The 14,812-nt window shown below is 51.7% G+C and overlaps 1 protein-coding gene across 1 annotated transcript in view; it reads left to right on the forward strand.

Moving 5' to 3' along the window:
- Window positions 1-340: 340 nt before the first annotated feature.
- LOC128949253 (adenosylhomocysteinase 3-like) overlaps window positions 341-14,812 on the forward strand; it is a gene marked incomplete at its 3' end in the record, with an annotated part of 52,712 nt that continues 38,240 nt past the window's right edge. Inside the window, exon 1 of the mRNA XM_054294114.1 lies at window positions 341-813. Within this exon, the coding sequence (XP_054150089.1) occupies window positions 406-813 (408 nt within the window). The remainder of the gene's footprint in view (window positions 814-14,812) is intronic.

A 14,812-nucleotide genomic window follows, 5' to 3' on the forward strand; every position in this document is an offset into this window, starting at 1 on the left:
TGGAGGTGTCCAAGGAATCCCTGGATGTGGCACTCAGAGCTCCGGGCTGGTAACATAAGGTGGTGATCAGGCACACCTTGGTCTTGAAGGTCTTGTGCAACCTCAGTGCTCCTGCGTTTCCGTGCCCGGCGGCTGAAACACGGAAAATTCACCAAAACGTGAAAAAAGAACCAAACGCCTTCACGATGCGAGTGGCCCCGCGAGGACTACAACTCCCAGCAACCCCCGCGCGGCCCCGCAGGGGGTGCCGGGAGCTGTAGTCGCGACGGGGCGGAGCCGGGGCGGGAGGACTCCATGTCCCAGCGCGCAGTGCGGCAGCGAGGGCGGTGGGGCGGGGCGAGGCGGGGCCGGCGGCCCTGAGGGAGCCGGAGCGGACCGGGAGCGGAGCCGGAGCAGTCGGCGGCGATGTCGGTGCAGGTGGCGGTGGCCGCGCCCGCCGTGGAGCTGAAGGAGCTCGGCGGCCCCATGGACAAGGCGGCGGGGCCGCCGTGCGAGCCTGTGGGCGCTCACGCAGCGGGGCACGGCGTGGCGGCGGCGGCGCCCGCCTGCCCCGTGCCGGGCGCCGAGCGTGAGGCGGCCCCGGCCCCCTCCGCCGAGCGGCCTCCGGGGGGCGGCTGCCCCGGGCTGTCCTCGGCCTCCGGGCTGTCCTCGGCCGCCGGCAAGGTGCCGCAGGCTTCGGCCATGAAGAGGAGCGACCCGCACCACCCCCAGCAGCCCCGGCACCGCGACGGCAGCGACAGCAGCGGCAGCGCGGCCGAGGCGCTCGTGAGCCCCGACGGCACCGTCACCGAGGCGCCGCGCACCGTCAAGAAGGTAACGGGGGCGGCGGCGGCAGGGAGCGCTCCCGGCGGGGCCGTGCCAGGGACGGCCCCGCTCCGGGCACCGGGGCTCGGGACGCGGCGCTGCCTCGGCCGGGCAGGGCCGGCCCGCTGCGGGGTCCCCGGTCCGCGGCGGTGTCGGTGACCCCGAGCGGCTGCCGGGGCCGCGGGGGCGCTCCAGGACTGGGGCTGCATTCTGGGGACGTGTTCTGCCGTGCCTGGGGTCTGACTGTGCATTGTACCCTGCCCCCGTGTCTGTGCAGCGGGGACGTGTGGGGGGACACTGAGTGCATTTACACCCCACACCTGCACCCCCAGGTGACACTGGGTGCCTTTACACCCCACTCCTGCACCCCCAGGTGACACCGGCTGCATTTACACCCTACACCTGCACCCCCAGGTGACACCGGGTGCCTTTGCACCCCACTCCTGCACCCCCAGGTGACACCGGGTGCCTTTACACCCTACACCTGCACCCCCAGGTGACACCGGGTGCCTTTACACCCTACACCTGCACCCCCAGGTGACATCGGGTGCATTTACGCCCCTGTGTTCCCACACCCCCAAGTGTCCCCAGGTGCCTTTACACCCCGTTCCCTGCACCCCAGGTGTCCCTGGTTGCCTTTACACCCCATTTCTGCACCTCTAGATGGGCCTGGGTACCTTTACACCCCAATTCTGCACCCCCAGGTGTCATTTCGTGCCTTTACCCCCCATTTCTGCACCCCCAGGTGTCCCTGGCTGCCTTTCCCCCCTATTTCTCTACCTGCAGGTATCACTGGGTGCCTTTACACCCAAATTCTGCACCCCCAGGTGTCCCTGGGTGCCTTTGCACCCCAATTCTGCACCCCCAGGTCTCCTTGGGTGCCTTTACACCCCAGTTCTGCACCCCCAGGTGACACCGGGTGCATTTACACCCCTGTGTTCCCACACCCCCAAGTGTCCCTGGGTGCCTCTACACCCTATTCCCTGCACCCCTGGTTGCCTTTACACCCCTCACCTGCACCCCCAGGTGCTCCTGGTTGCCTTTACACTCCAATTCTGCACCCCCAGGTGTCCCTGGGTGCCTTTACACCCCAATTCTGCACCCCCAGGTGTCATTTCGTGCCTTTACCCCCCATTTCTGCACCCCCAGGTGTCCCTGGGTGCCTTTACACCCCATTTCTGCACCTCTAGATGTCCCTGGGTGCCTTTACCCCCCATTTCTGCACCCCCAGGTGTCCCTGGGTGCCTTTACACCCCAATTCTGCACCCCCAGGTGTCATTTCGTGCCTTTCCCCCCCATTTCTGCCCCCCCAGGTGTGCCTGGGTGCATTTACAGCGCACTCCCTCACCCCAGGTGTGTGAGCTGCAGGGTGTGCGGGTTCACATCGGGTTCACGTTCCCAGGGCTATCTGGGGAATGTGGATAAGATAAAAACGTCCCGGGCGTCGCTGGTGACGTTGGCACCTGGGGCAGGGCCAGGTGTGCCCGTGGCTGCGTGTGGGGTGTGGCAGGGGGGGTTTGGGGGTGCCCCTCTCTCAGGGGTGCTGTGAGCTGGCACCCCAGGAATGTGTGTGGAGCTGGGAGTCCTGGTGAGTCCAGTCCTGGTGGGTCCATCCGTGTGTCTCCAGCTCCTCAGGTGGGCTCAGCTGCTCCCTGGAGTAGGGGTTGTGTGTACCCTGCTGTGCCTGGAGGGAAATGCACATTTTCCTTGGTTTTTGGCATCATTCCTGTTGGAAATCCCAGTGGAGGAGTTGTCCCCTGTGAATCTTTATGGGGGTGTAGGGAAAGAAGTGTCCCTGTCCTAAGGGAGCCTCTCACCTCATGAAACTTGGGGTTTCACCTCCCCTTCTATGGACTTCCAGCCTCTTTTGGGGCTGCTCTAAAATTTCCTCTCCCTTTGGAGGGCCCAGGGTGAGGGGGATTGTCCCCATAACTGCGATTTCCTCCTGGGTGGCTTCCGTGAAATTCCAGTTCCTCCTTGGAGGGAGCACATCCCACAGGGCAAGGTCTGGATCTTGGTTCCTTCCTCCCCCCAAAATCCCTTCTTTGGGGTTAGGAGGGCGTTCAGCTGCTCGGCAAAGGACATTTTCCCTCTGGGATCTGACTCCCAGCCCAGTGTTTGGAGTTTGAGATCCTAATCCCATCTCTATTTTTAGAGACCCTCAGGGCACCCATAATTCTCCTTAAACTCTTCATCCCCCCCCCCCCTCCATTCTTTCCTGGGTTAAACCACAAAAAGAGATTTTATTTCAGAGGGTGGCTGGGAACCTGAAGCAGCTTCAAACCTGCATCACTCCCAATCCCAGGAGCAGAGCCACAGATGCAGGAGGAACCTGGAATTCCCAGCTGGCTCTGCTTGGGATGTGCTGCTGGAGAGGACCTGGGAGCACAAACTGTTCAAGACAATCAGGTCTTCATTGAATGGTTGTGAGGTGACAACTCTGTGAAGAATGGTGGAATCACAGGATGGGTTGGGTTGGAAGGGACCTTAAAGCCCATCCAGACCCCTGCAACAAGAAAACAAGAAGAAATGTTAATTTAATCCGATTCAGATTGATTTAATGGTTGTGAAGTGACAGCTCTGTGCCACTTTCTTCAGCTGGGAGAAGAATCACAGAGTGGGTTGCAAGGGACCTTAAATCCCACCCAGTTCAGACCCCTACCACAAGAAAAAATTCAATTTAATCAGATTCAGGTCTTGATTTAATGATTGTGAAGTAACAACTCTGTGCCCCTTTTTTCAGCTGAGAGAAGAATCACAGAGTGGGACGGGGTAGGTTGGGTTGGATTTGAAGGGACCTTAAAGCCCATCCAGTTCTGACCCTGCTACAAGAAAAGCTTAAATTTAATCAGATTCAGGTCTTGATTTAATGCTCGTGAAGTGACAGCTCTGTGAATGGTGGAATCATGGGATGGGTTGGTTTTGAAGGGACCTTAAAGCCCATCCAGTTCTGACCCTCAGCCACAAGAAAAACTTAAATTTAATCAGATTCAGGTCTTGATGTAATGGTTGTGAGGTGACAACTCTGTGAAGAATGGTGGAATCACAGGATGGGTTGGGTTGGGAGGGGCCTTAAAGCCCATCCAGACCCCTGCAACAAGAAAACTTAAATTTTATCAGATTAAGGTGTTGATTTAATGGTTGTGAAGTGACAGCTCTGTGCCACTTTCTTCAGCTGGGAGAAGAACCACAGAGTGGGTTGCAAAGGGCCTTAAAGCCCATCCAGTTCTGACCCCTGCTACAAGAAAAACTTAAATTTAACCAGATTCAGGTCTTGATTTAATGATTGTGAAGTGACCACTCCATGCCTCTTTCTTCAGCTGAGAGAGGAATCATGGGGTGTGATGGGCTGGGTTGGTTTTGAAGGGACCTTAAAGCCCATCCAGTTCTGACCCCTACCACAAGAAAAACTTGGATTTAAACAGATTAATTTCTTAATTTAATGCTCATGAGGTGCTCGGGGCTCTGGGGGTTCCTGCCCCCGCACTGGGAAGGTCCCAGACACCTGGGAGCACAAACTGCTCCTTCTCCTCCTTTTCTCAGCCACTTCAGCCGGTGCCAGCCTCTCAGACCAGGCTCTCCATTCATCCAGGTCCTCTCCTCCTCAGGAGAAATAAATAATATTCAATATCCTAGTGTTACTAGAATAAAACCAGATTTGGGAGCCATCAAATTGTCCCCAGGCCCGTGGCTGTAAAATTGGGCACGTGGAACTGAAGCATCTGCTGAAAGGAGGTTTGGAACAAAAATAAGATAAATTTTTTGTTTAGAACAAAAATAAGATAATTTTTTTTACTCAGATCCAGCAGAACTTTGCTGATATAGAGGTAAAAGTCTAATTAAAATAGATGAAATTGAGGTAAAAGTCTACTTAAAATAGATGAAATTTGTAGTGGAACTCTGATTCTTAAGAGTGATAGAAACAAAATCTCAGTATTTTTTTCTTGGCTGGTTTATAGAAATATATTTTTCTTGGTTTTTTATTCCCTTCCCTTGGAATCCTAACACCCATCCTTGAGATGCCACTCCACAAAATTGTGGTTTTGCAATTCTGAGACAAAAAGAGTTCCCAGAAAATTTCAGTGGCTTTCTTCCTCTTTTCACTCTCATTTTAAATCTTCTTTTCTGTCAGTCCAGCGTTTTATTGATCTGTCTGCCTTTAGATGTTCTGATTTGTATTTTACCTCAATAGGGTGTAAACAGGAAGGAATAGATGGAATAGATTATATCGTTATATATATTTTAGATTATATTGTTATATACATTTATATGCAGACATTATAGATGGTGCTGGGCTTTTCTCTGCCAGCTTTAGAGATCAAATCTTGGGGAACATCCCTGGAATTGTTGTTCCCTTTGGGTTCTTGCTGGAAATGCTGGAATTCCTCATTCCTGAGGGGAAATTTTGCAGGTGAATGCCCATCCAGTTCTGACTCCTGCCACAAGAAAAACTTGAATTTAAGCAGATTCAGTCCTTGATTTAATGGTTGTGAGGTGACATCTCCATGTCCCTTTCTTCAGCTGGGAGAAGAATGGTGCAATCACAGGTTGAATTAAGTTTGAAGGGACCTTAAAGCCCATCCAGTTCTGACCCTCAGCCACAAGAAAAACTAAATTTACTCAGATTCAGGTCCTGTTTGAATGGTTGTGAGGTGCTTGGGGCTCTGGGAGTTCCTGCACCCCGCACTGGGAAGGGTGGGATGGAGGTTCCAGACCCTCTCCGTGCTCTCCTCCCGTGGCTCCAGGCTGAGGGTGCAATTCCTCACTTTAGGCCGGGTGAATTTCCTGTGGGATGAATCTTTCCCAAATGTGGGGTCCAGGAGGAGCTGGGAATGGAGAGGGAGCTGGGAGAGCCCCTCAGGATCCGCTGGGTGCTGCCTGGCTGTGCTGTGGGGTGCATTTGGGGTCACTTCAGCCCCACTCCCGCTGCCAGGTGAGCCCAGGGGCTGGGCAACAGCTCCAGATGTTCCCAGCTGTGAGTCGGCCCTGAGTCACCTGCACTGGCTCCATTTTGGGGTTCTGGTGCTGTTTTGGTGATGAGGTGATCGCTCAGCAGCTTTAGGGGGTGGTGGATGCTGGTTTTGGGGTTTTAGGGCTGTTTTGATGATGGGGTGATTGCTCAGCAGCTTTAGGGGGTGGTGGATGCTGGTTTTGGGGTTCTGGTGCTGTTTTGGTGATGAGGTGATCGCTCAGCAGCTCTGGGGGGTGGTGGATGCTGGTTTTGGGGTTTTAGGGCTGTTTTGATGATGGGGTGATCGCTCAGCAGCTCTGGGGGGTGGTGGATGCTGGTTTTGGGGTTTTAGGGCTGTTTTGGTGATGAGGTGATCGCTCAGCAGCTTTAGGGGGTGGTGGATGCTGGTTTTGGGGTTTTGGTGATGAGGTGATCGCTCAGCAGCTCTGGGGGGTGGTGGATGCTGGTTTTGGGGTTTTGGTGATGGGGTGATCGCTCAGCAGCTCTGGGGGGTGGTGGATGCTGGTTTTGGGGTTTTAGGGCTGTTTTGATGATGAGGTGATCGCTCAGCAGCTCTGGGGGGTGGTGGATGCTGGTTTTGGGGTTTTAGGGCTCTTTTGGTGATGAGGTGATTGCTCAGCAGCCCTGGGAATGCTGGTGTTGTGGGAATTCTTAAAGCACTCCCAAATCCAAGCAGCTGAGAGCCACAGAACCTCTGGGAATTCTGTTATTAGTGACCAGGGAGCCTTAATTAGGACTCCCAAACTGATTAACTGGGCAGTCCCAGCCTTGTCATGACCACTCCGTGCCCCTTTCTTCAGCTGGGGGAAGAATGGTGGAATCACGGGATGGGTTGGGTTGGAAGGAGCCTTAGAGCCCATCCAATTCTGACCCTTGCCACAGGAAAAAATATTAATTTAATCCAATTCAGATTGATTTAATGGTTGTGAAGTGACAGCTCTGTGCCACTTTCTTCAGCTGGGAGAAGAATCACAGAGTGGGTTGCAAGGGACCTTAAATCCCACCCAGTTCAGACCCCTACCACAAGAAAAAATTCAATTTAATCAGATTCAGGTCTTGATTTAATGATTGTGAAGTAACAACTCTGTGCCCCTTTTTTCAGCTGAGAGAAGAATCACAGAGCGGGACGGGGTAGGTTGGGTTGGATTTGAAGGGACCTTAAAGCCCATCCAGTTCTGACCCTGCTACAAGAAAAGCTTAAATTTAATCAGATTCAGGTCTTGATTTAATGCTCGTGAAGTGACAGCTCTGTGAATGGTGGAATCATGGGATGGGTTGGTTTTGAAGGGACCTTAAAGCCCATCCAGTTCTGACCCTCAGCCACAAGAAAAACTTAAATTTAATCAGATTCAGGTCTTGATGTAATGGTTGTGAGGTGACAACTCCGTGAAGAATGGTGGAATCACAGGATGGGTTGGGTTGGGAGGGGCCTTAAAGCCCATCCAGACCCCTGCAACAAGAAAACTTAAATTTTATCAGATTAAGGTGTTGATTTAATGGCTGTGAAGTGACAGCTCTGTGCCACTTTCTTCAGCTGGGAGAAGAACCACAGAGTGGGTTGCAAAGGGCCTTAAAGCCCATCCAGTTCTGACCCCTGCTACAAGAAAAACTTAAATTTAACCAGATTCAGGTCTTGATTTAATGATTGTGAAGTGACCACTCCATGCCTCTTTCTTCAGCTGAGAGAGGAATCATGGGGTGTGATGGGCTGGGTTGGTTTTGAAGGGACCTTAAAGCCCATCCAGTTCTGACCCCTACCACAAGAAAAACTTGGATTTAAACAGATTAATTTCTTAATTTAATGCTCGTGAGGTGCTCGGGGCTCTGGGGGTTCCTGCCCCCGCACTGGGAAGGTCAAACCTCAGCAAGAGGCGAGTTTTACACCAAGCCAACCCCAAGCTCCAAAGCAGATGGTACTTATTATTATTTTTTTTTCTTTTTTTTTTCTTATTTTTTTCTTATTTTTTCTTTTTTCTTTTTTTTTCTTTTTTCTTTCTTATTTATTTTTTTCTTATTTTTTTTCTTATTTTTTTTCCTTTTTTTTCTTTTTTTTTTCTTATTTTTTTTCCTTTTTTTTCTTTTTTTTTTCTTATTTTTTTTCTTTTTTCTTTTTTTTTCTTTTTTTTTCTTTTTTTTTCTTTTTTTTTCTTTTTTTTTCTTTTTTTTTCTTTTTTTTCTTTTTTTTTCTTTTTTTTCTTTTTTTTTTCATGATTTTTTTCATGATTTTTTTCTTATTTTTTCTTATTATTTTTCTTATTATTTTATTATTATTACTTTATTATTTTATTATGTTATTATTTTTATTATTACATTATTATATTATTAATTTTATTATTATTATTATTATTAATATTATTATTGTTGTTGTTGTTATTATTATTTTATTATTATTTTATTGTTATTTCCCCTGCCCCAGCCCCGTGCAGCAAGCCCAGCTGCCTGCTGCCGTTCCCAGCTGTGCTGTGGAGCTCGGAGCGCTGATTGCAGCCGGGTTTGTGCTGCCGAGGCCGGCATTGATTCACGCCGTGGGCTCCGCTCTCGCTGTGCCGCCGCCTCCGCAGCGCCGGGGGCTGCGGTGTCACCGCGTGTCGCTAACGAGGTGCCACAGCCCCCGGCACGTCCCTGCTCGGGTCTGGGAAGGGAAGCCAGGATCGCAGAAATTCCTGCTGCTCGCTGGGCTGGCACAGCACTGAGGCCGCTGGGAATGCCTCTCATGAGGCTCCCTCGGCGCTGCCTCTGACCTTGCTCCCAGCGCCATCCCAGCCGCCCGTTCCCGTGGAAATTCCCGCTTTGTTTTCAGGCACACCGGTGCGGGTTTGCGGCTCCATTAAAATTAAGGATCAGCATATCAAGCTACGCCCTCACATTATTGACATCAGCTGCACATCACAAATATAACTTTGACATACCTCAGTTTAAACTTCTGGAGGCACCTACCTCTGCCCATTGATTGTAAATTCATAGAACTATAGAACTGTTTATGCTGGAAAAAACCTTTAGATCATCAGGTTGAACCATTAACCCTGCAATGACACAGCCACCATAAAAACGTCCTGAAATGCCATTGCTGCTTGTTTCTTGAATACCTCCAGGAATGAGGATGCAACCGCTTCCCTGGGCAGCCTACACCAATGCTTGACAACTGTGTCAGTGAAGAAATTTTTCCTAATATCCAACCTAAACCTCTCCTAGCACAAATGAAGGCCACTTCCTCTTGTTGATCACTTCATACTTGGGAAAAGAAACTGACCCCCACCTCACTACAATCTCCTTTCAGGTAGTTGTAAAGAGCAGTAAGGTTTAAAAAATTAAAAGGTTTAAAAAAGTAAGGTTTAAAAAATTAAATTAAAAAAATTAAGGATTTTTTTCCTCTGCTGTTTTTCCCTTCAAACCCCCAGCCAGGTGATAAATGCTTCTTCCCTCAGGGCTGAATTCCCAGGAAATGCAGGCAATGAGGGGCTGGAATGCTCTTTAGGAAAACCTTTAGGGTTTTTTGTATCCAATTCTTGAATTTGGTGTGATAATCTGCACGAATCCGGGTTCATTGGAGCAGGTGCCTGCGTGGAACTGAGTGCAAGGATCAACCCATGGGGCTGAGGAGCGGGGAGATGAAAAGGAGAGGGAAGTAAAAACGGGATGAGGAGGGAACCTTGGAACTGGGAATGGCCAAGCCGCCCTTTGCCAGGGGCTGTGGCACCGGGATCTGCTCCTGTGCTGGGTCAGAATTCCACAATCACACCAAGATATCTGCTGGAGCTTTCCTTATTCTCTGTTTTTACTTCTTGGGGTACACTCAACAAAGCAAAATCTTGTAAAAAATGTTGGCAAGTGTAGTGGTTTTGGTTTGTTAATTTAGGATTTTTTTTTTTTTTAATTTCAAGATTTTTTTTGGCTAATGTATTAAAGAGTGTGGTAGGTTTTGGTGTTGGTTAATTATTAATGTATTTATTTTTTGTTGTAAGATAGGATTAGGAGAAAGTTAAAATAGGTTTAAAATTTTAAAAGAGTATGAAGAAAATTTTATTAATAGTTTCCAGGTTTGTTTTGTCTTTTAACATGTGCTTTTCACAGCAGCATGTTGTCCTGGTTCAGGGACATGTCCAGCTTTTTAATGGTTGGAAGCTTTGTATCGCATTTTTTAACATTTCTCATGTAAAACTATGACAGCAAGTGTGATTGATTGTTTCTCCTGTGAGTGCAGAAGTCAAAGCTGTGCTCGAAAAACTATCTACAGACACATTAATATTTTAAAATTTTCCAAAACGTGGGTATTTGGTAATACCTGTTTGCCGTAGCTGTAAACTTTGCAACCCTCAAGGGCTGACAGCTCCTGTGGAAACAGGAGGTTGTACAGGCTGGCAGGGTGAGCGCCGATGATGGCTTTTGTCTGACCTGCGCAGGGTTCAGAGTCACCAGGATGGGAGAGCCCTGCAAGGCCCTGGAGCCCAGCCCAGCCCCTGGCACCCAGTGCCACCTCCAGGCTGGTTAAACACACCCAGGGATGGTGACTGCACCCCCTCCCCGGGCAGCCATTGCAGAACTTTCTCCCCCTTGCTGGAAAAGCTTTTTGCTGCTCTCCAAGCTGCATTTCCCTTGGCACAGCTCAGGCCGTGTGCTCTGGCTGTGCCAGCGCTGCTGGAGACAGAGCCCAAGGGCAGCTGGGCACAGGCACCTTCCAGGAGCTGTGAGAGTGCTGGGGGCACCCTGAGCCTCCTTTCCTGCAGGCTGAGCACCCCCAGCTCCCTCAGGGCTCCCTCAGCGTTTGTGTCCCAGCCCCTCTCCAGCCCCGCTGCCCCTCTGGCCCTGCTCAGTGTGCCAAGGTCCTGCCCAGGCTGAGGGGGCAGAGCTGGCACAGCCCTGGAGCTGAGCCCTCCCTGTGCCAGGGCGGGGCAGTGCCCTCCCTGCTGCTGTGCCCTCCATTGTGGCACAGCCAGGTGGCACCGGGTCCTTGGCCACCAGGGCACAGTGACCTCCCTGCTGCTGTGCCCTGCATTGTGGCACAGCCAGGTGGCACCGGGTCCTTGGCCACCAGGGCACAGTGCCCTCCCTGCTGCTGTGCCCTCCATTGTGGCACAGCCAGGTGGCACCGGGTCCTTGGCCACCAGGGCACAGTGCCCTCCCTGCTGCTGTGCCCTCCATTGTGGCACAGCCAGGTGGCACTGGGTCCTTGGCCACCAGGGCACAGTGACCTCCATTGTGGCACAGCCAGGTGGCACCGGGTCCTTGGCCACCAGGGCACACTGGGGCTCCTGTCCTGCTGCCCACCAGGTCCCTCTGTGCCTGGCACTGCCCAGCCACACCAGTTCCTGCTGCTGCCCACCCTGAGCCGCCCCTGGCCCAGCCTGAGCTGCTCCCTCTCCTCCCGTCGCTGAATTCCTGTAAAACCAAACTGAGAGAGCTTTAACATCCCTCTCAACCCAAGCCATTCCCGGATTTGATAATGATTCTGTGATTCACAGAGGAATAATGGGGGAGAAATCCTTAAATGTCACAGCTGGGTGGGAAAATTTGTCATGCAAATTTTGAGGAAAACCTTGGGAGTATCAAAGCTCTTGTCGTGCTGTGGGGCACTTTTAAAACCCAAAGCTTTTTTCCTATTTTAGTTTTAATTTAACCTATTGTGTATGTGCATCTTGTGTTATTTTTGAGTGAAAAATACCTGATTTCATGCGTTCAGCAGTTCTGTTTTTAACTGCTCATTCTTCCTTTTTTTTTGACTGAGATTCTTGGCAGGTGAATTTTGAAATGTCCTTCCATGTGTGGAACAGCTGCTTTGCAGATGATTTATCAAAGAAATCAATTGTTTTGCTCAACATCTGGAGGAAAAGAAAAAAGGGAGAGAAAAGAGAGAAGGGAAAAATAATTGGGTTTTATTTTTTGTTTCCAATTGTCAAATAGGTTTGTGTGTTTCTCTTGGAGTTTCTGTTCCTGGGGACACAAAGAATCCATAAGGACACAGTAACAAAACCTCCACCCTGGGAAAGGCTTCACACCCTTTATTTTGTAAATACCTTTCCTACAGACCGCAGCCCAGAATGTTTAAGCTGAACCTGGTCCAAGCTGATACAGAGTAGGAGGAAAAAGAAAAGGAGAGAAAAAATGTAAAAATCAGAACTGGTTTCATGCCTGGGGTGAAATTCTGATGTTGAGGTCCACAGGAGGCAGAGGGGGGTTCAGGGAGGCCATCTGGGAAGGCAAGGCTGTCCCAGGGTGGTTTGGGGTTGTGAGATGGGGAAAGGGATTGGGCTGGAGCCCTCAGCAGCGAGGATTGCAACAGAACACTCAGGGTCTTTGGGATGGATGAGTTTGTTTTGTACACCCGTGGGGTGGTTTGGGCTGGAAGGGACCTTAAGGATCTCTGATTACAACCCCTGCTGTGGGCAGGGGTGCCACCCGTGGTGCCAGGCTGTGTCACTGGGGATGCCACCAGGGGTGCCAGGCTTTGTCACTGGGGATGCCACCAGGGGTGCCACTCGTGGTGCCAGGCTGTGTCACTGGGGATGCCACCAGGGGTGCCACCCGTGGTGCCAGGCTGTGTCGCTGGGGTGCCACCCGTGGTGCCAGGCTGTGTCACTGGGGATGCCACCAGGGGTGCCAGGCTGTGTCACTGGGGATGCCACCAGGGGTGCCACCCGTGGTGCCAGGCTTTGTCCCGCTGTCAGTGTCAGTGGTGCCAGCAGAGCTCAGTCCCAGGGGTTAAATCAGCAGAATTCTCCCTGCAGCCATTCCCAGCGTTTCCCATGGAAGTGTGACACCGAGTGGCCTCTGGCCAGCACTTCCTGGCACACAGGGTGAGCTGTGCCCGGGTGGCACCAGAGAGGGGCTGGGCAGCTCTGCCCTCGGAGCAGGAGCCAGGAGAAGGGTCTGCAGAGAGAGGGGAGCACAGCCCTCACTGCAGCAGCCGCCCAGGGGAGCCAAAAGGCTCCTTGGAAATGCAAACACAGCCCGGAGCTCCGGGGCTGATGGCACTGCTGGGGCTGGGGGATGCCTGGAGGGGCTGCCTGGAACTGGGGCTGGACAGAAGTAAAGGAGTGAAATAGGGATTTATTAAAGGCCTTCAATGGCTACAGAGGCTGGACAGAAGTAAAGGAATAAAATAGGGATTTATTAAAGGCCTTCAATGGCTACAGAGGCTGGACAGAAGTAAAGGAATAAAATAGGGATTTATTCAAGGCCTTCAGTAGGTACAGAGGCTACCCAGAACAGAGGCTGGACAGAAATAAAGGAGTAAAATAGGGATTTATTAAAGGTCTTCAATAGGTACACCTTATGTCTTGAGATGCTCCCTAGAACAGAGGCTGGGCAGTGTTAAAGCAATAAAATAGGGATTTATTAAAGGTCTTCACAGGATACACCTTGGGCAGTGCAAGAGCCCAGCCAGGGCTACGCCCAAGATGGACCCAAGATTAAATCAGATTCAGGTCTTGATTTAGTGATTGTGAGGTTACAACTCTGTGAAGAATGGTGGAATCACAGGATGGGTTGAGTTGGAAGGGAACTTGAAGCCCATCCTGTTCTACCCCTGCCACAAGAAAAAGGTTTAATGGATGGACTCTGAGTCATGAGTTCTCACACTTTTACAAGTTTTGGTCCATTTCCATATTGGGTTCATTGGCCAATTCCAGCTCCAGGTTCTGCAGTCCCATCCTCCCAGATTGCTCTCCTCCATTCCCTGCTGTTTGCACTTTTGGGGCCTGAAGCTGCCCAAAACCCAAGGGGCTGGAAAAGGATTGCTCTGTCTGACTGGGCTGTGAGGAGAGCTTGCTGGCACTTTATAGGAAGTTCAGAGTTACACATAATGCAGCGCAGAATCTGGAAAACATGAAATATAAAACTTAAGGCATCATGGAGAGCTGTGTCTGGTTCTGGGTTTGGTGAGCTGTGTGTGCTCCTGGGGTTTGGGGAGCCATGCTGGGTTTGGGGAGCTGTGTCTGCTCTGGGGTTTTGGGGAGCTGTGTGTGCTGTGGGATTTGGGGAGCTGTGTGTGCTGTGGGATTTGGGGGAGCTGTGTCTGTTCCTGGGTTTTGGGGAGCTGTGTCTGCTCCGAGGTTTTGGGGAGCTGTGTGTGCTGTGGGATTTGGGGGAGCTGTGTCTGTTCCTGGGTTTTGGGGAGCTGTGTCTGCTCCGAGGTTTTGGGGAGCTGTGTGTGCTGTGGGATTTGGGGGAGCTGTGTCTGTTCCTGGGTTTTGGGGAGCTGTGTGTGCTCCGAGGTTTTGGGGAGCTGTGTGTGCTGTGGGATTTGGGGGAGCTGTGTCTGTTCCTGGGTTTTAGGGAGCTGTGTCTGTTCCGAGGTTTTGGGGAGCTGTGTCTGCTCCGAGGTTTTGGGGAGCTGCTCCTGTGGGTACAGAACAAGCAGGAGCAGACAAAGGCAGGACACTGAAGGGAGCCCTGAGGCGTTCTGGGGAGAAGGCCCAGCTGCAGATCAGGGCTTGCACGGGTTTGGAGAGCTCCAGGGCCCTCCAGATGGGCAGATAGGGAAGAGCTGGGAGCTGGAGCTGGGAGCTGATCCCAGGAGAAGAAGCAAAGCAGAGCTGGTTGGTGCCTGTGTGAAGGGAGGTGTCTGGGATGGTTCATTCTTCAGCAGCAGGCACAGAAGGGCTGCATGTCAGTTCCTGACAGAAGGAGGAAAACACTTCAGTTCCTGCTTCCCTGGCCTCAAACACAGCACTGAAGGGTTTTGTTGCTGGAGCTGTTGTGGTCTGGGCTTCACCGTGGATGTCCCAGCCCAAATCACCCAAACAGCAGAGGGAGAACCAGGAGACACCAGCTCTGATTGTTCAGAGGGTCTTGGATGCACTCCTCAGCACAGAAACCTGCCGCAGCCCGGGTGGGCTCCCAGAGGGTTCTGGGCTCTGCATCCCTGGCAGTGCCAGGGCCAGGCTGGGCACTGGGGCTGGAGCAGCCTGGCACAGTGGGAGGCGTCCCTGCCTTGGCAGGGTGGCACTGCAGGGGCTCTGGGCTCCCTTCCAGCACAGGGATCCACTCACCCGTGGGGTGGAAGGGGCGTTGGAAGCAGGGAAATGAGGAACAGCAAAT

This window comes from Melozone crissalis, unplaced genomic scaffold (genome assembly GCF_028551555.1).
Source record: "Melozone crissalis strain CALT ecotype California unplaced genomic scaffold, PUWL_Pcris_2 ptg000208l_1, whole genome shotgun sequence".
In the NCBI taxonomy this organism is placed as follows: domain Eukaryota; kingdom Metazoa; phylum Chordata; class Aves; order Passeriformes; family Passerellidae; genus Melozone; species Melozone crissalis.